This window comes from Erythranthe guttata, chromosome 1 (genome assembly GCF_056151865.1).
Source record: "Erythranthe guttata isolate IM_541 chromosome 1, IM_541, whole genome shotgun sequence".
Classification (NCBI taxonomy): domain Eukaryota; kingdom Viridiplantae; phylum Streptophyta; class Magnoliopsida; order Lamiales; family Phrymaceae; genus Erythranthe; species Erythranthe guttata.
In genome coordinates this window covers 374,024-398,535 of record NC_142533.1, presented here as the reverse complement: position 1 = coordinate 398,535, position 24,512 = coordinate 374,024, and the positions used below count along the sequence as shown (strand labels likewise).

The following is a 24,512-nucleotide window of genomic DNA, read 5'->3' as shown; positions in this document are numbered from 1 at the left end:
TATTGATTTAAGGATTAATAACAAGTTTATATAAAATAAACTAGGTGTATACCAAACAAAAAAAAAGGAAAAAAAAAGGCATGCGCGATTTTAGTCTGGAAATAGAGATAGGAGGAGCACAAAATTATTTTATTGCAGGGCGTGGCTTATGTGGGCCCCTTATTGTACACGCTCAATATCAATATTCAAAATGCCACGCTTGTTTTTAGTGACACATGATCTATTTTGGCATGTTACCTGCCTGTGTTTCTGGCTGCTAATATTTTTCTCTTTACCCATTAATTAGGCAATTGCCCATTAACAAGTCTACTCTTATATAGGCTACAATACAGAACAATTGAAACAAAAATAAAAATTCAATTTTTTTTTACCGAGAAATTCATGCTATCGAAATTATCTATCGTGTCGTATGCCAAAAAGTGATGATAACGACTATGGGTAAAAACCAAATGGATCAGGATGATAAGGGAAAACAAAAATGCGATAAAGTTGGATTATATAGTCTACAAGTGAAGGTTGTTAGGTTGTTGTTGTTTGTCCCATGTCGAAAATTTGTTATGCTTATGCATTTTTTATATGTGGAATGAGTAGAGTTTTTAGAGATGAGTTGTACAAATATTTTCACCGAAACAAATCTCGGTTATTACATGTGATCGGAGTTTGAATTCAAGTTAAAAATGAGTATGTCTTTATTGTGTTAGGTATAATGTTGAATGATCCGCATGTAACTAAACACTGCACACATGAATGAATGAATGAATGATAATGGTGTTTGAAGACACTATCTTTCATTTTATGTGAATTTGATCATATTATAACATGCTGAATATATATATAATTACTAATTGATAGCAAAAAAAAAAAGAATTGAGTGGATAAAATAGAAGCGTGCTAGCTACATAAATAATGCGAGTTGACGGAGGAGACTGACGGCAGCCGGCAGATGGTGGGCCTCGCGGCCAACCCCTCTATATTGCTGTCTTTCAAGCGTGCCGTTATTCCACTTATTAACTACCAATTTCCTTTTTTTTCTGTGGAGAGCCCACTCTCTCTCTCTCTCTCTCTCTCTCTCTCTCTCTCTCTCTCTCTCTCTCTCTCTCTCTCTCTCTCTCTCTCTCTCTCTCTCTCTCTCTCTCTCTCTCTCTCTCTCTCTCTCTCTCTCTCTCTCTCTCTCTCTCTCTCTCTCTCTCTCTCTCTCTCTCTCTCTCTCTCTCTCTCTCTCTCTCTCTCTCTCTCTCTCTCTCTCTCTCTCTCTCTCTCTCTCTCTCTCTCTCTCTCTCTCTCTCTCTCTCTCTCTCTCTCTCTCTCTCTCTCTCTCTCTCTCTCTCTCTCTCTCTCTCTCTCTCTCTCTCTCTCTCTCTCTCTCTCTCTCTCTCTCTCTCTCTCTCTCTCTCTCTCTCTCTCTCTCTCTCTCTCTCTCTCTCTCTCTCTCTCTCTCTCTCTCTCTCTCTCTCTCTCTCTCTCTCTCTCTCTCTCTCTCTCTCTCTCTCTCTCTCTGCACTATTTATCAAATCAACTTGGCAATTAAGAAGGATACTACAGTAGAGGGCATTGCTGTCACTTAAAATTGAGCATTAGCAAAAAGAAGCACTAATTGGTTTGTTAGTCTACCTTGTAATGGGGAGACAAAGGCCAAAAAAGTGTTCCATATAATCCCACAATATAATGTAATGTAATTTATTATTATATATAAATATGGATAAATATGGCCAAATTGTATTGTAAAGGGGGCGGCTTCAATCATTATGAGGGACTTTTCCTAATTAATTGAAAAGGTTGTTCTCAATCCTTTCTTTAAATGTCACCATCCCCCACTAAGTCAATCCATTATTATATTAATATCCCATTACTACTACCACCACCTTTTATTATTATTATAATTATTAATGGGTCAAAACTTTTCACTTCATCCCTGTTATTATCATCTCTTCAAATTGCTGCATGCGTGCCCTCTTTACATCTTCAACACGTCATTTCTTGCATATAATAGTTAGGCTTTTTATCTCATTTGCACCCTTGAACTATAGCCTTTTATTACTTTTCACCCCCAAAAAAAAGATTAACACGATGACGTGGCATTGAAAATGGCTTTTGATTAATCGACCAAATTCATCATGACATGTGTTTGGCAACACTATTTGCATGCTGTTCCAAACACGATCCCACTAAACTATAGTAGCTTACAACTCAAATCACAGCTAACTAGAACTAATACAATTTAAACATGAAATTAATAAATGTTTTACATATTTTTTGTAAATGTAATAAATAATACGTACCAAATAGTAGTACTGTTTTGAGATGAAATATTAGTTACAGTAATTATGCAATTTCATATGTTCGTGATGACCCAAGAAAGAAAATGGACACAATTGAGTGTAACAACTTTGGAACAACAAAATAATTGGAAATTACAATAGGACCCCCAGCACTGTACAATTAGGACAGTACTATATTGATAATAATATTTTATCCCAAAAAAAAATTTGTGACCGAAAAATGACGTCATCGTGATCGCAGGTACCACATGCTTGTGACTTTACAGTTTACATTATACAATCATGATATTAACGGAAAAGTAAGATTTTTTTTACTTTTTATTTTATTTTATTTTTTTGTGTGAAAAAGAAGAGATTTACCCAGAAAGAATTGGCCACGAATTAATTCCACTCTTTATATCGTGGAACCATTACATAGCAAAACCCAATGTTTTTACATGGTGACAGTAATATATATGTTGGCATTGCAATTATCATACACGAGACGAGACAATATGCTGGCATTAGGTTTCGTGGCTCGATCACTAAGGAGGAGAATATTTCATTAATATATGATTACTAAACAAAAACAAGACTCTAATTGCCGTAGTACGACCTATTATACGAGGATTGCTTCTAAAAAATATTTTCTTTGATGGTAAAAAGAAAAACATAGCAAAACAATTGACGAGAATACCTTATTGCAGTTTCTGAGTTTGGGCGAGTTAAAAATCAGAATGGTATAGACAAACAAGACTTGAATGAGTCGCGGGTGAACGGCATAAAGGGCATTCTGGCTTTTCATTACACCATTCCATAATACAATTCCTGTTTGAAAAAAGACAAAAAATAAATTAAATAACAGATGAGGAAATGAAAGATGTATACCACCATCACCCGTTGCAGTAGTAGGATCAGTGAAGTTGTTTTGGAGTCGAAATAGTACCAGCAAAATACATGACCACATGGGGTTGCTGTTGGGTATTGCCGATTGCTTAGACAAAGCGTGCATTTGCTCACTTGAGACTGACAGACACAAATCACGAGAGAAAGATTTAGCAGAGAGAGAGAGAGAGAGAGAGAGAGAGAGAGAGAGAGAGAGAGAGAGAGAGAGAGAGAGAGAGAGAGAGAGAGATTTAGCAGAGAGTGAGTTATACCTCTGAAGTAGATGTGGATTCGGGAACCCAAGTACTCTTTCCGGAGTCGTCAGCTGCCAGACTACCTTCCTCATTTAGAACAGGCAAACCTCTTCCTGTCAATTACGATATTTATAAGTTCTCATGTAAACAACAAGAAGCATATTCTTGTCTCTAATAGACTGATGACAAATAACAAAAGAAAGTGAGCCCCGTGAATCAAATATTTGCATCCCACAAAAAAAAGAAAAAAAAAAAAAAAAAACCGTCATCATCAAAAGCATACGAAATATGCAAATTATGCGGTTTCCTCTATACATTATTTGAAGTCTACGAATAAACACGGCAAAGATTAAAACAAATATACAAAAGGTTTCCTACAATTATGTGGAAATGCTAGCTGTGTGAAGTCACAAGCGACATTCTAGACTTAAGATGGATCTTTTTACTAAACAAAATGTTATATTCTTTAGTTCTTAAAATCGTCGATGCGGAGGATTAGAAATCCTTTTTTCAGCTAATGATATCAGTTCAAAATATGGAGGACAATCAAATATCACCTCCTGAAGTTTGATAAGTTCCGAGAGATGTTTGTTGAAAAGAAGTAGCCAAAGAAGATAAATTGCTTCTCCTCAATCCTTCTGCAGCAAGTATACACAGCTGAACTAGGAGGAAAACCCCCAGTATTTGATATCTGCATCCGACGAAAACTTTAGACACAACTTATCTCATAAATTAATTTTAATACAACTATATTAGCAAAAATCCTTACGGAGATAAAATCATGCAGCGTCTTACAGGTCTCCATTATGATAGTTATTTTCTCTATAATACTACAAGACTAACACAAACTCGATGCACCAGCTGTAAGAACGCTTAGATATTCATGTTGATCATATGTATGTATGTGGAAAGTAAAACAATCTGGAAATGAATAGTTAACGAACATGGGCGGATATTTTATGAATAGGATCCCAAACAAATTTCTGTCGGAAAAAAAAATGAAGGAACATCACTACCTATCAGCTTTTGCCCCCTTAGGGAGAAGAACTTATGTAATAGAATTTCACCAAATTGACAAAAGATACCAGATAAGCAATTTTAAGAACAAGTATCGGATGAAAATATTACATATCCCTCTCCAACAAATTTGTCAACTTAAGAGTGATCTTAAATTAGTGCTAATTGGAAGACGTACCTAGGTCGTTGATTGTTTGGTTTGCCAATAAACACGTAACGAACGCCAGCAGCTCTTTTTGATAAATGATAGTATAGTCCTGTAAAAAAAAATTTAATACGAGAACCATAAAACAAATAGCTTACCGTCAAATTACTACTTATTTTTTACAATTAATACTGGTTCATCACTTCACCTTCAAAATAAAAGAACATGAGGTTTGTCCGGAGAATCAACGTGAAAAACTCACGGGCTATAGGTACCATCTGAATTCAACAGTAGAAAAATAAATTGGTTGGGACAATTATTAACTGAGGAAAAGGGGAAGATAGTAAGGGGGAGCGAAAAAAAACATGCTCTCATAGTTGTATCTATAAACATGAATCAGGAAACAAATGATAAATGACAACTGGCTCCAGTTAAAATATAGAAACTCATTCCACATACATTTTATTTTCCTACTATTTAGTGTATTACAAGCAAGCAGACTAGTGTAGTGTGGTGTAAGAGAGCATACTGAGGGCCACCTCTGAACTGCATATAACCATAATCCACTAAATTTAGATTTCAATCTCGACAAAGCGGAAACTCGGGCTCCAGAATTAGCAGAGGACTGAATTTGAATGTTTGAAGTATTCTCCGTTATCTCATCAGATAATGAATCATCCATTGTGATTCCTAAGGAAGCAATACGCGAGCTGCAAACCCGATGGATAAGTAAGTCAGCCATTATACAACCACCTTAAGTTTTTAACAGGGAGTCTTTCAAGTAACACAATGAACACATGCAGAACCTGATCCTTTCTGCAATATACGGGAATGCTGTCTGATAAAAAATAAACAGAGAACGCCTAGCTGGAGTTGGAGGAAGTCCGTGGGGTCGTGCAACCTGGTAATGCAATACAACCATTAAACAAATTGAATTTCCAATCATATGTATTAAATGCAAAATAATTCAACAACCCTTTTTTATCAACTCTGCAGCTAACGTATTACAAATCAAATCATGATTGATTACTCGAATGATTACAATGTTACATGGACTTGAATCATGCTGAAGGTTTATTAGCAAAAATATTACAGAGGTGTGCAGATGATTAATTCTCCAAAACCAAGTATCTATTAATATCTTATTGTTTGCATTTCTTAGAAGAGACTGTTGTATACACACACATTTAACAAAACAAAGAAAATATAATATGATATATATGTCACGCTGAACAAACATTCCTCCATCTAAGTTGCCGATATAATCGTTTTCTACATTGTCTTTGTGATTCAATCTTAGTTCCATACAAACCCAAGCAGAAAACAAACTAAGCCTCGTGCATAAGCATATGCACCAGTAAAATTAAAAAAAAAAATGAGAAATGCAAACCTGAGTAATGTCGCAATACTCTTCTCCTAGGGTCTGTTTTCCAGCGCCAGTCGTTAAAACATAATAGAGCATCTGTCCCAACAGTTTTGTCTACAAAACAAAAAATAACCAGGCCACTATTCTAAGAACAAAAGCAAAATATCTTGCGGTAAATTAATTACAAAAAAAAATAAAAAAAAAAAAAAAAAAACACATAACCAAAGTGAGAGAAATTAATTAGGAAGAGCAGCGGCAAACCTCACTCTGATATGCAACAGCAACTCTTGTACCTGAAAGATGAAGAAAAAGTCACAGAGTTACATTGACATAGGTTGATGCAAGGTGCAGAGAGCCTCTATAAATGAAACTAATTTTTTTTCAGTAATTTTAACATATTTTCACTAATTATAATTCCATGAGCACTACAAAGCAACAATCCTTAGATCAAAATACAACGCACACATTTCTAATTTATAAGGTCTGTAAATGCTATGAATAAAATCAATTTAATTTCTGTATGCGCGGAAAAGAGAAGATGGATTAATTACAGTACCAAAGAGGTGGCGGAAGGCATCTCGGCAGGCGTCGTATACGAATGAAGCGTACTGGTCGTCCTTCTCAGCTGCTCTCATTATTTCCGGCTGCGCCGCCAGCGGAAACCTCCGAACGCCGACGATGCCGCTAGGTCCGGCATCGGCGTTGAGATTGTCGGTGGCGTCGACCGTAACAGCAGTTGCCTCTCTCAGGACCATCCCGCCAAAGCACGCACGAGCACAATCTCTTCTCAGTTCCCACTCTCTCTCTCTCTCTCTCTCTCTCTCTCTCTCCAATTACTGTAGACGACAATGCTCCCAAAACATAAAACGACGCCGTCGAGTGTGTGCTTGAAACAATATTATCTAGAACTATTCCACTTTCCAAAAACGCGGAACGACGCCGTGCTGGTATAGGCTGTGGGCTTCAACTAATGGGCTTTTCTTTTTCCATTTTTGATAAAGGAGTCCTGCTGTGGGCTTCAAAAAATATTTTTTTATGATATAAAAATAATTATTTCATTAGAAGAGGACAAAAATGTCACGCCGTTGCCGGGGATCGAACCCGGGTCACCCGCGTGACAGGCGGGAATACTTACCACTATACTACAACGACTTGATGATGCTAGATTAATATTTAACTAATAATAACTATATTAATAATTAAAACAAGCAAAAAATCTGACGCCGTTGCCGGGGATCGAACAAGGGACACCCGCGGATAGGCGGGAATACTTACCACTATACAACAACGACTTGTTGAAATTGTGTTTCATGAATGGATTTTCTCCCTACGGAGATTGCCGATGGACATTTGAAGAGAAGCAAGCTTTGTCGATTGACTTTTGAGAGCTTAGAGGCTTAAATCCTAAGTATCCTTTACAAATATATGATTATGATGAGATGATGAAGTCCGTGATAATGTAATATGGACAAACAAACGGACCCCGAAAAAAATATGGCAGCTCGAAATATGCTAGGTAACGTTTGGACCATCTTCATCATCGATTTCCAAATATTACTATCGATAACATCAACGATGGCAAGTCCTCATAGTATGTTTTTATTCCCCTCCATATTCTTTTCTGCAATTATTTCAACTTGTGTTTTTTTGTGAGCTTTAATTGCTTGCTTCTTTTTGGGATTTGTATAATTCTCTTTTGGCTTGTTTTTGGGATTTGTATAATTCTCCCCAAAAAAACAACTAATCTCTTTCAAGTTGAGTCATATATTCAGCTTACCTATCACTTGGGAGTTGGGTGAAATGATAACTTTGACTACTTTCATTTACTTATATTTCATAATCAACTCATAACAACATGCATCTTTTTTCTGGTTAACATTTTATATATTTTGGCGCATTATTTGAATTCTATAGCTTTTGATGGACTATATATATGTGTGTGTGCACGAAATATAATTACTAAAATGCATTTTGAGGCACTATGAGTAATTGTGCATATAATTCTGCTGTTGGAAGCCATGGGTGTGGTGTGGAATAACGTCACGATTTGTCTGGTCCACGCATCTTGGAAATACGTATATTTTTTTTCTCTTCATGGAGTTTCATCTAGGAAGAAAACACTTGTTATGTCCATTTAAAAGTAATAAAAGCCAGGACCGGAGCCTTGATCTCTCTGTATTTGTATTTTTAGATCTTATTAAGGAATATATATGGTACTTTGCATGAAACATATGTATATTAATCATATCACGTGTTTTGTATAAAAGAGAGACTGTGATTTTGTGTCCATTTTTGAGCTGATCTCATAAGGATTGTCCTTCGTGTTTTTGAACACTTATCATCTTCTCCAATCATTTAGTTTCAAAAAAAATGTAGGTATGTATATTTATATAACATTATTTGATATGGGGCGATTGTTATTGTAGTTTATCTTAAACTCTGCCATATGAATTGACCCTTGAGTTACTACTCTTTAACCTATCTTCATGTTGTACATTAATTAGTTAATGAATTCACCCTTAATGTATTCGTCTATCTTCATGTTGTAGATTAATTATTAAAATATCGCACTATAGAAGTTGGGAAGCAAGTGTGGGTGTAATGGGCAACTATGCACCAGCCTCTCAGCGCTCTTATCGGTAAATAGCGTTCCTTAAGTAGAGCCGACGTCTTCAAATATATGTCTTGAAAAATTCTGAACCGCTTTTCACATAGAAAGTCTCGTAAAACCGTCTCTCATGGGCACAAGTGTCACGTGTTTTCAAATATGGATTTTGCATCAGATCTTCTGTTCTGATCCATTTTTATTGATTCTTATCTTTTATAATGACAGGTCACCAAGCAATTCTTTGTTGTTGTAGAAAGGGAAGAATGGAAATTTGAAACTTCATGCGATTTATATGGTACCCTCACAATTATCGGAGCTGTTATATTCTGTAACACGAAGCGCAAGGTACTCTTTCATTGATCTACCACCAAACTTTTTTATATTTTTGGTTTTGTTTTGGGGGCTAAAATATTATAGAATTGGAAATCATGAAAGTAATGAAATAGTCTCTAATTGAAAATTCAAAACGCCACAACTAGTATTCAATAATCCAGAAATAGAAGAAAATATTTAAACTAAAATGTCTGCAGAACTAGTATTCAACCAATCCAGAAAAAAGAAAATATTTAAACAATGTCTATCGTGTGAAGTCATCCTCCTTCCCCACCAATATAAGCAGTTTATTGTAGTCGTAGATGCAAGTTAGTGTAGGTATCACGACTGCAATAGAGGAGAAAGAGATATATTTAGGAAAAAATAATAATAAGAACTAAAGCATCAAATAATAAAAAGTTTCACTTGTGACTTACCATTTCTGATTCAGATTAAAAAATAAACCTTCATCTCCCATATGCAAATCAGCAGACGGGCAGTTTACCTGAAAAAATCTGCCTAAGCGTGGGTATATTAGGTCCAGTTGTAACGATAAACATTCATCGGAGTATGCGTTATCAACATATTCGTATTGCCTATCTCTCATTATATCCACTGCTCTGCGTCTCAATTCTTCCCACTTTATCTCATAATTTTTTGTACGAAAATCAGTTAAGAGAACCACTATTGCTGATGAGACAAAAGGAGCATGTTCAATCATCTCATAGTCATTTTCATTCAGAGGATTCCTCGGCGGAGTAAAGCCAGGACGATGATCTGGAATTACAGTAGAGTTTTGAGAAGGGCCAGGTGGATCATTGTCAGGACGATGATCTGGAATTACAGTAGAGTTTTGAGAAGGGCCAGGTGGATCATTGTCGTTCGGAGAAGGATTCCTCGGAATTACAATAGAGTTTTGAAAAGGGCCAGGTGGATCATTGTCGTTCGGAGAAGGATTCCTCGGAATTACAATAGAGTTTTGAGAAGGGCCAGGTGGATCATTGTCGTTCGGAGAAGGATTCCTTGGAATTACAGTAGAGTTTTGAGAAGGGCCAGGTGGATCATTGTTGTTCGGAGAAGTAAAGCCAGGAAGATGATTGCCGGAGGAATTGGGAATATCGTGATGAGGGGTTTGAGATGTAGGGTTGTCTGGCACAAGATGACCTCGACTGACATCCTCTTCAATACCGCCACCGTCCTCTAAAGTTTGGTCGCCGTCCTCTAAAGTTTGACTGGAGCTCGTAGTCATTGTTGTTGCTCTAGAGGGTCTATTAAACTTTCTTTTTTTTCACGGACCAGCCTTATTTGCGTACACCGGTCTCTTTATTTGTTCCCTAGGAGAACGCCTCGGCGGAGAAGGGGCGATTTCTGTGGTTGTTTGGTTTCGAAGAGAACGCCTTAGAGGCTCTGACGAAGAATGATTAATGGTCGGAGCAGAAGAAGGTGCCAGCTCTGAAGAAGGATTGGTCGGAAAAGAAACTTCTCGAGGATTGGTCGGATTAGAAACTTCTCGAGGATTGGTCGGAGTAGAACCGTTCGGATTAGAAACTTCTCGAGGATTGGTCGGAGTAGAACCGTTCGGAGTAAAAACTTCTCGAGGATTGGTCAGAGACTCCCATTCCTCAGGATATTTATGTAGATCGAATAATATATAATTATTATTTTTCGACGTGGAGATCTGTGACTCTGATCAATGCCACGAGGCGTGGATTTTCTTGGGATATTTGGGAGATGAAGAAACCTGGGGAATGGAAGAAGGTGCTCAAGATTGACTTGGATGCTCAAAAGTGTAAAATAGAGAAACACTGGGGATGTACTCTTCTCAACGGACTCATACCGGCTGGTTGGTTAAATTACATGGATGTGTTCGTGTTGAGTGTTTGGGAGGTTCGAGATAAGGCTCTTGTGCTCTATGATGTTCGGACACGGGAAATCGAGTGTCTTGACTTGGACTGCATTGGTAATTTGTCTGTCTATTGCCTTCATAGAAACAGCCTCGTATGGTTAGATCATACTTGGATGGATTCCGCCTCTAAATCGAATTAGAGCCAATGGTGGTTGCTTGTGGAATTTTTCATTTTGCCGTGTATTTTATTGTGTAAGATTTTAATTTTCAGTTAGGAATCCGTATCTATATAAAGACTCATCGCGTAGAATATGACATAGTTATACACTAGAGAGAGAAAGTAGAGAGAGAGAGAGAGAAGCAATACATATACATTCACGCATCACGCAATACACATAAATATTCACGCAATACAGAGGAGAGATTCACGCACGCATCACGCAATACACAGAGAGAAGGCAGAAGTAATTCCATATTCACGCAATACACAGAGAGAAGGCAATTCATATTCACTCAGTACTCATATAGAAGGCCGAAGGGATTATCTAGTTTTTAGTGAGAGGTAATTATTAGGGTTTTTTTTATTGTTATATTCCAGTATATGCAATAGATTTGGTCTTATGGTATTGGATAATACTAGTTGTTCACGTTTTTTTGATAGTTTCTCACTTTCTTGTGTTTCTTAATATATAATAAATTTTCTTGATGCTTCCAGAACTTGCAATGGATCCAGTGGAGCCGGTGGATCTACTCAATGAAATGTTTGAAGTTCAGGACAGAAAAAGAAAAATTGAGTACGTCGTTTATTTTGCTAATGAGATGTTGTCTATTGCGAAGAGTAATATTCATGTCGGTAAGTTAGTAAATTTGTGAATATCGATGCATGTTGTTGTTGTATATAATAAAATTAACTCCTAGTGTAACTATTATATGCAGACCTTGAACCAAAACCGTACAACAAATTCAAGATTGAAGATAATTTTGATGATATGGTGGTCGATGATTCCGATGGGAATGGTAATTGAAGTTTTTTTTTTCTTTTTTTAAAGAATATTCTTTTTAAATAAATAATAATAATTACAGATCAAGATGATGGGGGGATAATCTTCCCGACCTTGCTGATCTCTCTCTGCACGATTCGACCAATCTCGGAGACCGTTCTACTCCGACCAATCTCGGAGACGATTCTACTCCGAACGGTTCTGACGAAGAATGATTAATGGTCGGAGCAGAAGAAGGTGCCAGCTCTGAAGAAGGATTGGTCGGATTGGTCGGATCATGCAGAGAGAGATCAGCAAGGTCGGGAAGATTATCCCCCCATCATCTTGATCTGTAATTATTATTATTTATTTAAAAATAATATTCTTTAAAAAAAAGAAAAAAAAAAAAAAAAAACTTCAATTACCATTCCCATCGGAATCATCGACCACCGTATCATCAAAATTATCTTCAATCTTGAATTTGTTGTACGGTTTTGGTTCAAGGTCTGCATATAATAGTTACACTAGGAGTTAATTTTATTATATACAACAACAACATGCATCGATATTCACAAATTTACTAACTTACCGACACGAATATTACTCTTCGCAATAGACAGCATCTCATTAGCAAAATAAACGACGTACTCAATTTTTCTTTTTCTGTCCTGAACTTCAAACATTTCATTGAGTAGATCCACCGGCTCCACTGGATCCATTGCAAGTTCTGGAAGCATCAAGAAAATTTATTATATATTAAGAAACACAAGAAAGTGAGAAACTATCAAGAAAACGTGAACAACTAGTATTATCCAATACCATAAGACCAAATCTATTGCATATACTGGAATATAACAATAAAAAAAACCCTAATAATTACCTCTTACTAAAAACTAGATAATCCCTTCGGCCTTCTATATGAGTACTGAGTGAATATGAATTGCCTTCTCTCTGTGTATTGCGTGAATATGGAATTACTTCTGCTTTCTCTCTGTGTATTGCGTGATGCGTGCGTGAATCTCTCCTCTGTATTTCGTGAATATTTCTGTGTATTGCGTGATGCGTGAATGTATATGTATTGCTTCTCTCTCTCTCTCTCTACTTTCTCTCTCTAGTGTATAACTATGTCATATTCTACGCGATGAGTCTTTATATAGATACGGATTCCTAACTGAAAATTAAAATCTTACACAATAGAATACACGGCAAAATGAAAAATTCCACAAGCAAGCAACCACCATTGGCTCTAGTTCGATTTAAAGGCGGAATCCATCCAAGTATGATCTAACCATACGAGGTTGTTTCTATGAAGGCAATAGACAGACAAATTACCAATGCAGTCCAAGTCAAGACACTCGATTTCCCGTGTCCGGACATCATAGAGCACAAGAGCCTTATCTCGAACCTCCCAAACACTCAACACGAACACATCCATGTAATTTAACCAACCAGCCGGTATGGGTCCGTTGAGAAGAGTACATCCCCAGTGTTTCTCTATTTTGCACTTTTGAGCTTCCAAGTCAATCTTGAGCACCTTCTTCCATTCCCCAGGTTTCTTCATCTCCCAAATATCCCAAGAAAAGCCACGCCTCGTGGCATTGATCAGAGTCACAGATCTCCACGTCGAAAAATAATAATTATATACTATTCGATCTACATAAATATCGTGAGGAATGGGAGTCTCTGTAAAAATCTCACTCTCCAAGTTCAAACTCAAGAAACAAGTACTGAACCACCCACCCCAATGCACAAATCCTTCAGTAATCAATGGTCTATAGGCGAGAAGGTGCACAGCTGTGGCAGGTATGTGTTGGGTGTCAATGCATCTCCAAGACTTGCCAACTCCCAAAGTCAATATAGCACATCCTTGTATACTCAAATTGTTCGACCCGGGGTAGCTGTGTATGTGGACAACTTTATACTCCTTTGAAGCCGGAGCATATCCTAGACACGAAAAATAGTGGCACGCATGTTGATGAGCAGAAAATTGAGGGACTGCAATCCGTTTATTAGTCGTGTCATTCACAACGAAAACAGTTCTGTGAAGGTTGTTTCCCTTCGAGGGGTAATCCTCCAATGCCAGGCCATTAAAAGTAGCCCAATATTTGGAATTGAGATTCAGACGGTACTTGGATTTTAACTTGAATTTGAAGTTATTGACTTTGCCTCCTCTACTTAGTGTCACGAAAGTTGGATCTTCCGAAGTTGTCCAGTCCTGGATCAGAAGTCCGGGGCTTGAATGCTTAAGGTGTTCCTGTATGAAATCATGTGTGTGGATTATTTTGTACCATCTGCGGCAAACGAGCATGGCGGATTCGTAAATTTCTTCAGCTTCGAGCTGTAGAAGAATCTGGAACACGATTTCATCCGGAAGAGACTCTATACTTGTCGTCGAACTCAAACATTTGTGTTTACATCTCCTGAAGTAATAAGGGCGACTGCGACGATTGCATTTCTGGACATCCACCTTTTTCTGCATATTATATATAACAAACCATAAACCCCAGGTCAGGTAACCCCAACTATTTGTCAGGTGAACATGATCATGTTTTCTCTATTTGACCCAAACACTGGTCCAACCATATATCAATATTTTTCCTTCATATAATAAAAACATTGATATTAAAAATGAAAAAAATAAAATAAAACTGATCAACCTGGTCCGACCCATCAAAGATACTATCAGCATAACTAAAGCCAAAGGCACTCTGTTCAATTTATCCTCTGATGAACACCAAAGGAGGAATAGTATAATATGCCAATTATATTGCAAGAAAAAAAAAATTATGCATTCATCAATTAAATATTAGTTATATTCGTGTTTTCTTCTTTTTAGCAATGTTTTCAAAACCGGACCGGACATCGAACCGGAGAGCCGTGGACCGGTCCAACCGGGGTCCAACCGGGTTTTTTATTTATTTTGTATTTTTCATTATTTATAAATAATTTGAAGTGTTATATTACAAGTTTACATTAAAGACAACACTGCACCAACAACGACTTTAATTTAATAATTAATTAAAAAATCAAATTTTTTTTGAAGAATTTATAATACAATTAAATAAATAGAAAAATAATATATGGATATTTCATCACATTATTTTTTATATCCTAATATAAGCAAATAAACAAAAGAATAAAAGGTAAACCCTAACACCCATTTTATTTCATCCGCCGCCCAACCAACTCACAAAGACTCACACTTGTGATCTCTTTCTTCTTCTTCTCAAGCATTCACCCACAGCCGAAGCACAAACTCTCATCTACAGATATTCTACTTGAGATATTTTAAATTCACAATAAATATTTTTTGGAGTCCAACCGGACCGAATCAGTGAACGGTTCCCGGTTGAACCGGTCCGACCGGCCGGTCCGATCCGGTATTGAAAACATTGCTTTTTAGTCTTCACTGTTAACAGAGATGTCGGTGGGTACGGGACCAAAAAAATCATAAAAACTCAGAAAGATTTTAGAACACCGAATGAAAAATAGGAAAAAATGAACAAAATCATGGATCTGAAAAGCAGCATTGCAGTTTCAAAGCAAATCCAGAATATGAATTTGTAAATATGGGAAGCAAAGTGATGAAAATACAATACCTCCAGATTTAGTTTTTCTATAATTGGCATCGGAGTCGAGGTGATCCACCGGCCCCGGCGGCTGCTAGAGAAATGGGGACGAAGGGACTGTATAAATCAAAACCGTGCTGGTTTAGGCTGTGGGCTTTTCTTTTTCCATTTTTTATAAAGGAGTCCTGCTGTGGGCTTCAAAAAATATTGTTTTATCATATAAAAAAAATAATTATTTAATTGGAAGAGGACAAAAAAATATATATTTCGCCGTTGCCGGGGATCGAACCCGGGTCACCCGCGTGACAGGCGGGAATACTTACCACTATACTACAACGACTTGATGATATTTTCATTCTGAATGTATATTTAATATATGATACTGTTCACTTTACAAATTTCCTTAACTGCATCACAAATGCACATTTTGTTGTAATAATTCTCATATTTCAATGAAGCAATACCCCTAATAAAGCTTCAGTCTCAGTTCTTTCAACTTTGCTATAGATTTTCTTAATATGATAGAATGAATTCATTTATGACTTGACCTTCATTATTTTAGCAATTTGAAGTAGTGACGTGGTAGAATAAAAACAAAAGCGTGGATAGCATTTCTCTGGCAAGGAAAGAACCTCTTTGTTAATATCCATTCTCAAAAAAAAAAAAAAAACTTGAGCGCACATTCTGCAACAATGGCTGCTTCATCAACAGCCACCGGAGCAACTACTGCTTACTACATAGCTACTCGAAATCACTTATCATCGACTTATCGGCATCCAATACCACCTTCACTTTCAACGTATCTTAAAGCAACAAAGCCACCCAAGAAATTCCTACTCATTATTACGAATTCCGGCGACGCAAGTGTTACTGCAACTGAAGAGGAATCCGAGGTGCCGGTGGAAGTTCCTGAAAGGTCTCCATCCCTTATATCAGCACTTAATGTGGAGAAAGCTTTACGCGGCATTGGTCTCTCTCTCTCTCTCTCTCTCTCTCTCTCTCTCTCTCTCTCTCTCTCTCTCTCTCTCTCTCTCTCTCTCTCTCTCTCTCTCGCTTGATTAGGTTATGGAGGAGAGCTTACTAATGAAATTCGGTTTTAGATTTGCAGCAATTACAGACGTCGATCATTACGGTAGGCTGGGGCTACGGAGTGGATGTTCGTATGATCAGGTCCACAACAAATTAAAAGATCGTTATTTATCGACGATTGCATTTTAAGGGTGTTTTGCATATTAATTATAAAATAAAGTAATTAGATTATACTTTGTTAGGTTAATGTTGCTTTCAAGAATAAGGTAACGGAAGTGATGAATAGAGGGCTAGCTGCAGAAGAACTCGACAAGGAAGTAGAGCTGTTAAAGGTCCATAACATCCCATTAATTTATTTATTTTTAAATTAAATCATAGAGAGTTCTTACTTATATTGAGCCCCATTTTGAATTGATCTCAGGAATCGCATTCGATTTTATCAACGGTAGAGGAGAGACGGCTGTACGATTGGAGCTTGGCTAGAAGCGGGAAACCTGATAAATACGTATGGCCTTTTGAAGTTGATATTACTCAACCCCCAACCGAAATCCCTCCCCCTCAGGTAAACACTACATTTTGTATCTCTGAATCTTTTATTTTAACTTATTTTAAAGTTTGAACAATAGAAAACTCAAATTTTAATTTTTTTGTCTTTTCTTTTCTTCAATAACATATCCTTACATTCAATTTTTTACTTAATGTTTTAACCCCAACTCAAACAGCTTGAAATTCAACGCGTCATTTTTCTTAGTTTAGATGTTATTTATTTATTTTTTCCATATTACGAGTCCACGGCTTGTCTAATTTTTATTTCGAGTGTCCCGAGTCCAGAATAAAGGTTCAAGTCACATGATCCGCCATGTTCTGTCGGTCAAAACAATTTGTGCGAAAATATGTTCAGTCCTTTAGTATGAGTCAATGTCTTCTTCAATAGTCCTTAATATGTATATATACATATACAACATCTAAACAAGTCCACAATAATTCTATTTTGCAGGAGCCAGACGATGAAGGGCCAACAAGATTGGTGGGATACTTCATTTTAAGCTGGTTAACTTTATCCGTCATACTGTTTATTGTCATCAATCGTTAGCCAAATAGTTACATTATTATTCATTTCTATGTTTTGGGAAACATATAGTCTCCAAAATATAATGTAATTTTTATGCAAAAATAAAAATGATATTCAGATCCCTCCATGTATTATATTGCTCTTTTAATAAAATATGTTCTCGAAAGAACTATGAAGCATTGTGTGGGGCCCAATAGTGAACAAAACCGATCGTGAAAATGAAAACAATGAGCATATGTGTGTGTGTGTGTGTGTGTGTGTGTGTGTGTGTGTGTGTGCAGATTCTAACCACAACGCTATTTATAAGTAGTGATGATGCAAGTGAATTTTTACTTCAACACTTTTGAGGGACAACTTCTCTATCTACTCCCTTAAAATGCCTACAAACGTGACTGACAAATGTGAATTTCAAATAATTATAGAGATGGCATGGGATCATAATTATGTTAAATGTTGATTTTGATGCATGAACGACCAACACATGCAACTCGAATAATACATCCGAATTCCCCCCTCCCCAGTATTTCCATTACAAGTAAAAAAAACAACCATTTGATTTTAAATTTCCCTATCATGTTAAAGACCTGATTTCAACAGATTCTACGTCTTAATAAGCATTTCTGATCATTTCCTAGTCTTTACTTTTTCATCGTAAATTATTTAAGGGAGAAAAAAAATTAAAAAACAAAGCATGTAAGGAGAGGAACATCTCCAAGAAAAGGATTCCAACTTACTAGGAATCAGACACAGAGGTAGAGGACATTCGATTCTAGAAAACAAAAAAACATACCTTCATCAGCACCGATACCTCTGCGGAAAAGATCGATTGAGTGAGAAATATAAACTTCCATACAATAATTTCAAGTGCCAGAGTCTGGTAAAATCTTTTTGCTAGCATCTGAACCTCACATTTAACAAGGGAAATCAGGTTAGTCAGAAATAATCAACAAAATATACTTAACTACCAGCTCATGTCAAATTCATAAAAAGGAAAACCAATCTATACTACCTGTAGTAGCATTTTTTAAGTTAGAGAATCCTTATTCGACCTAAATGTATTAAAATTAACTTGTATCAACCTCTATGTATTGAGAAGACTCTTTAATATGACTAAGATACATCTATGACTACAAATTGATACAAAATACCTATTTAAAAGGAAGGATCACCAAAGTCCATTTTCGATACTTCATTCTATGTTCACCACAAAAATCATGCCCGAGTCTTTGTTTCAATGTGCTCTTCTCTTACGGTAACGGTATTCATCTCTGTAGTCCTCGTCAGAGCCATTGGCCGTTTGCCACCTGTCAGCATGATGTCCATCTCTCGAGTGCTTCGTACTGTGCCTGGAATGTCTAGAATCATGACCTCCATCCCTCCTCCGTTCAGGTGAGTTGGGCTCAAAACCAGAGTCTGAAAAGTTGCGATGTTTTCTGTGAGAACCCTTAAAATCGGAATCGACTCTTCTTTTAACATCTTTTTGGGCCGAGTGATGGCCCAAACCTGAATCGCTGTCATATTGCCCCCTTTTCTCATGGTACTTCTTTGGCTCTACATCATAATGCTTGTTGTGCCTCCCCTCACCATGCCTATCGGAGCTTCTAGATAAATCTTCTTTGCCTGAATTTGACCTCTCCGCATGGCTTTGCCTCTTTTCTCGTCCACCATAAGAAGGGTGTGAGCTCTTCTCATGTCTTTCATCTGCATGAGTATGCTTGTCATGCTGACTTTTTCTTCCCAATCTTTCATCGGAGTGACTCCTGCTTGCTTCCTTGTCTTTATGTAATTTATAATCATGAGATTTTTCTGGGGGGTTATACCTATAGCCTTCTGGAGAATCACCATCGTTGTCGGAAAGTTGTTCTCTGATGCACAAACAGAGCTTTCGTTAGAAACTTCTATCAAAAACCCAATATTACTAAAAAGAATATTGGAGAGACAGACAGAGCAGTTCTTCTCATTATCCTGTATTACTACGCTGAACTAACCTTCCAAGATTTTCATTTGAGAGCTTCCTTTTATTTTCACAATGTTGAAGCCCAAAGTGGTCAGTCGGGCGAGGAGGCGCCATATTTCCTATTCTCATATTTCCACTGCAAGATGTACTTGGTGTCAGAATCTGCATTGATTACATTTGATTGTGTGAACTTGAAGACAAGAGAAGCTCTCATCAAACCTACCCAGGTACAGGCATACCACCACGCATGGAAGGAATGTAGGGAGGAACAGGATATGGTGTGACTGGGACCATGGACGCATTGAACTGCATCATTGCTGGATTATTGTACATATTTGCATATGGTCTAAAAGGAGGTAGTGAAGAACCATTCCAGTACGGTGGTGCATAGCCTGGCATGCCTCCATGAAACACTCCATTCCCTAAAATGATTAACGAAATAAGCATTTTGCATATGTAACTAATAACTTAATACAAATAAATACTTGAAAATACCTGGCTGAAACATGGGATTCTGATGGGACATAGGGCAGTCTCTCATGAGATGATCTGGAGAACCACATGTATAGCAATTGCGGGCTCCCTAAAATTCGACAATGTAAATTAAGATTATAAGCTTTGAAAGCATGAAAATCGCTTGTACGAAAAAAAAAATTATCGCGAATTCTTTGATAAATTGCAACTGCTATGAGGCGCTCAAAGAGCAACTCAAAGATTCAGATATGCTTCAATCTTAAAAGCATTTATAGTATCATAATCATTAGAAACAATTAGGTGCAGTCACAGAAGTTACCTTTCTATATCCACCAACACCCAAAAAGTTTCTTTCTCCACCTGAAAACCAAAGCAATATAGCAGAGGGTCGGTAACTGCAACAATCACCTATTGCTTACATAATAATGATACAGCCATTAAGAAAGTATTGTTTACCTCCAGTGTCAATGTAGAAGCCCGCTTTTCGTTTGGTGTTAGAATCAGCTGCAGTAAATTGCAAAAGGATAGGACTTAGTTAAGGAATGGGAAGCTGGCAACAAAAGAAAAGGTAATCGCACGGATAATTTGGTAACCAACACTACTTTATACATTGGTGCAGAATGAATTTAATCCATTCAACTTAATAATCCAGGAAATTTTATTATCAGAAAAGAAAAGAAAACAAGAATTTTCATGAAGTCATGATTCCTGTATTTCGAGTGATCGGTTAATTCAAACAAACTGCTGTCAACATTTCCCTACACTATTATTTTATTTTATTTTGCTGCTCATCTCATTTATGTTCTCACAACATTTCAGCATAACATTTAGAAAAATAGTTGTTTCATGGGAGTTGGAAAGTAAATTATTAGGAGAAAGCATTTTTTTTTCTGGAATAAGTAGAGGGAATTACCTTCATCATGAACATTAGCTTGAGTAAATACAGGTTGATTTTCTCCCTGAAAATCTGCCGATGGTGCAACAAAAGATTTTATATCTCTATTATCAGAGTTCCCATAAGGTACGTTTCTTTGATATTGTTGCTCATAGGGAGCTTGTATATAAAGTCGATTGTATCCATTCCCAGTTCCACAAGTTGACTGAGGCAATTCCAGTTCCCTCTGGGCAACAGTTAAAGCACATGAAACATCCTTAGCTTGAATTCCAGATTCTCCATCTGCATTTATAAAAAAGGCAATCATGCACCATTTTAAAATAAAGTCTCTGAAAAGTTCCTCAAGAATTGTCCGGAATAAGCTATCCACCTGGCACATATTTCTCCATGGCATCATTCTCTAGACCAACATCAAGCATCTGATTTTCAAGAAAGTGCTCAATTGCTTGACGCAATGACAAATTTGGTAGCAGATCATCGACATTGCATTTGCTGGAAAAGCACTTTGGGCAAAACCCGTTTCCAAGAAGCACTTGGCGGATACCTGAAATCATACAAACAAAAGAGAATAACAAGTGATTAAGATAAATATTACAAAATTCTGTCACACGGACAGCAGCGTAAAGACAAAATCTAGGAATCAGGTATTGGTAGATTAGTAGTAATATCGACACAAAATGGGGCATCCAAACAGCTCATCAAAACTCACACTTCTGACAAAAGCTGTGCTGGCAACAAGGTATCATCACAGCCTCCCTGAAGAAATTATTGCACAGTGCACATTTCAATTCTAGTGGCAAATTAGTACTTTGCATGGCCTGGAAATTGGATGTGGGGAGCCTGTTAACAACAAAAAAATGATGTCAGAAATGCAAAATAAACACTTAAAAAAGAACCTAATAAGTAGGACCAATAAGTAACATACTTGTTTAACTTCATCTTCTCGTCAACTACCCTCTCAATACCAGATTGATTATAACCTGAGATTAAAATCACCCATGTAAGCTTATGTAGCAAAAATAAACTAAAAAATGACAGTAACCAAATAAACCTCTTGGTATTGCTTGATTGGGGTCGCTTGAACCATGCTTTTGACATTCTAACCTGTAGAGACATAAAAAGAATCATTCTATAAGTAAAAATACAAGAAATTTGAAAAATAAATAATAATAATAAGAATAATAATAATAATAATCCTGGAGAGGAATATTACAGGCAAAAAAGTTTAATCGGGGTCAAAACCTCATCAAACAAAAGAAAACTCTTTAATGGCGTAGACATGAAGCCTATTCATGCAAGTGACACCAACTGATAAGATCTTAAATATCATATAATATGTGTGCATGTGTCGAGTAACTGGTAATGCGTTATACCTCAGTCCAGCAACATTATCCTTCTTGTTACCCATTAAGTTATTTTCATAAGATCCATGATTGAAATCAGGGAAGGTCGAATCAGGAGCGAGACACAAATCAGCGCCTAAGTCATCAAATTCGCCTGTTGGTTCATTCTGCATAAAAAGAGAATGCCAAATTATCAGGAAAGTAGTTCACACATTTGGAAAAAAAAAACTAACACTAAAGCCACACCCTAATCCAGGTATCGAGTAGTTATTACTGACAGACAGTTGTAGACGATAATTTCATAGGGAAATGGAACCAGAAATTATTCAAGTTGGAAACGACAAGCAGAATTTCACATGATAATAGAATCTAAAATGAGAGAAATTCTCAAGTGATAGAGGTGTCAGAGAGAATTATATTTGAGATCATCAAAATTAGTGCATATTACATCAAGGGGAGAATATACAGGTCCCATATGCATAATTATACACAAAGTTGTTTCATATATATTATTCATTTACGAATGGTGTCCATCACAAGATGACAAAGAAAGCGACAACAAAAAAAAGTATGGATGCGAAATCCACATAAAAGATGCTTACAGCTGGATTCGGATTATGGGACTCTTTCATCGAAACATTCTTCACAACTTGAACGGGTGAGCTGCAAGAAAGGTACACTATATAAGTAAAACTTGGAAGAATGAATGAAAAATAATAATTCTGAAGAACTATTCATATCTAAGCTCGAACATAACGAATTTAATTTATTGCAACAGAAAATACTATAAAAGGGAGGTATAGATGTGGATAAATTCCCACAATTTAATGATGCCCATTGACGTTAGTTGGAAGTTATATTCGACACGTGGCTAGTAACATTTCTGTATAGATAAACCATTGAATTAATCGGACCAAGAGAGTTGTTATTCAAGGGAAATTAAGTAAAGTTTGGTGACATGATTTCGACAGGGTTTTGAAATTTAATTCGAAGAGCTTGATGTCTCAACATGAACAAAGTAATATTTATAAAATTACAAGAAGAAATTCGGCCAAAAGTGCATCGCGAAAAGTTACAAACCTCTAAAGTACCAGTTAACGTAGAAGTGCTGACACGTGTTGAAAGTGGAATCCAAGATTTACGTAACTCGCATAACGAACTTAAGGATAAAATTAACTGTCACTCTTAAATAACGTAGCATTTTTAACAAAACATTTTTTTCATCAATTCATTATCAAACTGCAGAATTGTGTAACTTAATGATCCTATATGACGTCACTCACCACAATGGTGACAATGATCATGAAATCAAAATGCCGCCTAAACAAAGACCGCATGATAAGGTAAGTGAAATTATAGCATTAGTCCATTAACCGCTTACGTATACAAAACCAAAAAGTCGTTAATTGACATGCAGAAATATAACACAACTACTGACAGCGCGCGATCCTGCCACACCAAACCTTTGATATCTTTTTCTTGAAATATATATCCAAAACCGATTCAAACCTCAACGAAAATAAATGTTAGGACTCCAAAACAGGTCAAATTCATATATACACCCATAGGTATAATCAAATACACATGCATGCATCACAATCTCATCCAGAAATAATGAGCTCAGTTAAACAGTCAAATAATTCAAGTAATTCATTTTGAGGGGAAAAAAACTAACACAGCCGGTGGTGGCAAGGTTCCACCAGGAACTCTCTTAACAATCACGCTGGATCCGCTTGGAATTTGAGAACCATCACCTTTGTACTCTGCGAAATCCAGGTTTCACCAAACAAAAATTAACTAATTAAAGAGACGTCTCAAGTAAATAAGAAAAAAAAATCATCATCAGAAGCAACATAAACAAATTAATGCAGCTAAAACAACCGGCAGAAAAAATGCAAAATCGAGATTTATAAAAAAAAAAAAAGACAGAAAGAAACTGAATGGAATGGCAAGTAATCAAAGCGATTTTGAGAAATTCAAGGTACCTAAACCGGTAGCTGCATCGGAGAAAACGAGATCAAACCCTTGCTGTTGTTGCTGAGAAGATTTCCCTCGCAAAATCTTCGCCCGCAGCTCTCCAACGGAAATTGAGTCACGATTTCCAATCTCCGCCGTATCAAAATTCACCGAACTCCTGAATTTGAACCGAATTGACATAGCTGTAATTACTTTTCAAATGATCAGTCGACGATGTATCTATACAATTAGAACCCTCTCTATCTGTGTGTGTGTGTTTGTGTGTGTATGTGTGTGTTTTTGCAGGTTTGTCAATGTCTAAGGGGCAACGTCATAAAGGGTTTTGCATTGCTGATGTGTGAGAAAGAAGGCGCAAGAGAAGGGGCGGGGGGGGTGGGAATTTATAGGGTCGCTTCTAGTGTGTATTGGGGGTGGGGGGTGGGGGGGAGGGTCACGTGACGTATGCGTGTTGATGTGTACTGGAGATAGGAAAGGATTTGTACCTCCAGTTGGCAACTGTGCAATGACACAGTTGCGCGCTTCTTT

General features: G+C 36.9%; 4 protein-coding genes and 2 non-coding genes across 9 annotated transcripts; 1 reads left to right on the top strand and 5 right to left on the bottom strand.

Moving 5' to 3' along the window:
* Positions 1-2,649: 2,649 nt before the first annotated feature.
* PEX10 (peroxin 10) lies at positions 2,650-6,840 on the bottom strand. Of its 2 annotated transcripts, XM_088812248.1 has the most exons (12): positions 6,482-6,840; positions 6,187-6,218; positions 5,950-6,039; positions 5,366-5,460; positions 5,089-5,269; positions 4,768-4,837; positions 4,593-4,671; positions 3,955-4,088; positions 3,416-3,510; positions 3,205-3,284; positions 2,956-3,086; positions 2,650-2,803 (listed from the first exon to the last, which is right to left on the bottom strand). In XM_088812248.1, exons 1-11 carry the CDS (start codon positions 6,678-6,680, stop codon positions 2,984-2,986), a joined length of 1,158 nt encoding a protein of 385 aa, XP_088668374.1. In that variant the 5' UTR covers positions 6,681-6,840; the 3' UTR covers positions 2,650-2,803; positions 2,956-2,983. The 2 variants fall into 2 exon arrangements, with proteins under 2 accessions (XP_088668374.1, XP_088668344.1); XM_088812218.1 differs by having other exon boundaries at positions 2,766-3,086.
* Positions 6,841-7,005: 165 nt separating this feature from the next.
* On the bottom strand, positions 7,006-7,077 carry TRNAD-GUC (transfer RNA aspartic acid (anticodon GUC)). The gene has a single exon. It is a non-coding gene; the product is annotated as a tRNA-Asp (tRNA).
* Positions 7,078-12,846: 5,769 nt separating this feature from the next.
* LOC105977272 (uncharacterized) lies at positions 12,847-15,574 on the bottom strand. Of its 2 annotated transcripts, none has more exons than XM_013002579.2 (2): positions 15,271-15,574; positions 12,847-14,144 (listed from the first exon to the last, which is right to left on the bottom strand). In XM_013002579.2, exons 1-2 carry the CDS (start codon positions 15,298-15,300, stop codon positions 12,918-12,920), a joined length of 1,257 nt encoding a protein of 418 aa, XP_012858033.2. In that variant the 5' UTR covers positions 15,301-15,574; the 3' UTR covers positions 12,847-12,917. The 2 variants fall into 2 exon arrangements, with proteins under 2 accessions (XP_012858033.2, XP_088668291.1); XM_088812165.1 differs by lacking the exon at positions 15,271-15,574 and adding an exon at positions 14,329-14,594 and having other exon boundaries at positions 12,853-14,144.
* TRNAD-GUC (transfer RNA aspartic acid (anticodon GUC)) lies at positions 15,509-15,580 on the bottom strand. Its single transcript has one exon. It is a non-coding gene; the product is annotated as a tRNA-Asp (tRNA).
* An 85-nt stretch (positions 15,581-15,665) lies between these two features.
* NDHU (Chaperone DnaJ-domain superfamily protein) lies at positions 15,666-17,510 on the top strand. Its single transcript, XM_013002440.2, has 5 exons — positions 15,666-16,209; positions 16,349-16,410; positions 16,512-16,601; positions 16,691-16,831; positions 17,267-17,510. The coding sequence occupies exons 1-5, from the start codon at positions 15,933-15,935 to the stop codon at positions 17,360-17,362; spliced, it is 666 nt and encodes a 221-aa protein (XP_012857894.1). The 5' UTR covers positions 15,666-15,932; the 3' UTR covers positions 17,363-17,510.
* LOC105977160 (uncharacterized) lies at positions 17,310-24,406 on the bottom strand. Of its 2 annotated transcripts, XR_016029266.1 has the most exons (16): positions 23,996-24,406; positions 23,686-23,773; positions 22,613-22,673; positions 22,041-22,177; positions 21,719-21,771; positions 21,593-21,647; positions 21,377-21,507; positions 21,038-21,211; positions 20,686-20,949; positions 20,229-20,276; positions 20,092-20,132; positions 19,794-19,881; positions 19,522-19,720; positions 19,330-19,434; positions 18,490-19,206; positions 17,310-18,239 (listed from the first exon to the last, which is right to left on the bottom strand). XR_016029266.1 is itself a non-coding variant. In XM_013002437.2 (15 exons), exons 1-15 carry the CDS (start codon positions 24,165-24,167, stop codon positions 18,573-18,575), a joined length of 2,250 nt encoding a protein of 749 aa, XP_012857891.2. In that variant the 5' UTR covers positions 24,168-24,406; the 3' UTR covers positions 18,321-18,572. The 2 variants fall into 2 exon arrangements, 1 of the variants encoding a protein (XP_012857891.2); XM_013002437.2 differs by lacking the exon at positions 17,310-18,239 and having other exon boundaries at positions 18,321-19,206.
* Positions 24,407-24,512: the final 106 nt, after the last annotated feature.

Excerpts from the sequence above, each read along its gene's own strand:
- LOC105977272 (XM_013002579.2), bottom strand. The coding sequence starts at position 15,300 with ATGCCAATTATAGAAAAACTAAATCTGGAG. Across the intron at positions 14,145-15,270 it reads TAGAAAAACTAAATCTGGAG|AAAAAGGTGGATGTCCAGAA; the intron begins GTATTGTATTTT and ends TATAATATGCAG.
- PEX10 (XM_088812248.1), bottom strand. The coding sequence starts at position 6,680 with ATGGTCCTGAGAGAGGCAACTGCTGTTACGGTCGACGCCACCGACAAT. Across the intron at positions 6,219-6,481 it reads TGCCTTCCGCCACCTCTTTG|GTACAAGAGTTGCTGTTGCA; the intron begins GTACTGTAATTA and ends TTCATCTTTCAG. Across the intron at positions 6,040-6,186 it reads CTGTTGCATATCAGAGTGAG|ACAAAACTGTTGGGACAGAT; the intron begins GTTTGCCGCTGC and ends TTTGTTTTGTAG.
- NDHU (XM_013002440.2), top strand. The coding sequence starts at position 15,933 with ATGGCTGCTTCATCAACAGCCACCGGAGCAACTACTGCTTACTACATA. Across the intron at positions 16,411-16,511 it reads GTGGATGTTCGTATGATCAG|GTTAATGTTGCTTTCAAGAA; the intron begins GTCCACAACAAA and ends ATACTTTGTTAG. Across the intron at positions 16,602-16,690 it reads AGGAAGTAGAGCTGTTAAAG|GAATCGCATTCGATTTTATC; the intron begins GTCCATAACATC and ends AATTGATCTCAG.
- LOC105977160 (XM_013002437.2), bottom strand. The coding sequence starts at position 24,167 with ATGTCAATTCGGTTCAAATTCAGGAGTTCGGTGAATTTTGATACGGCG. Across the intron at positions 22,674-23,685 it reads ACCTTGCCACCACCGGCTGT|CTCACCCGTTCAAGTTGTGA; the intron begins GTTAGTTTTTTT and ends CCTTTCTTGCAG. Across the intron at positions 19,882-20,091 it reads GTGTTGGTGGATATAGAAAG|GGAGCCCGCAATTGCTATAC; the intron begins GTAACTTCTGTG and ends GTCGAATTTTAG.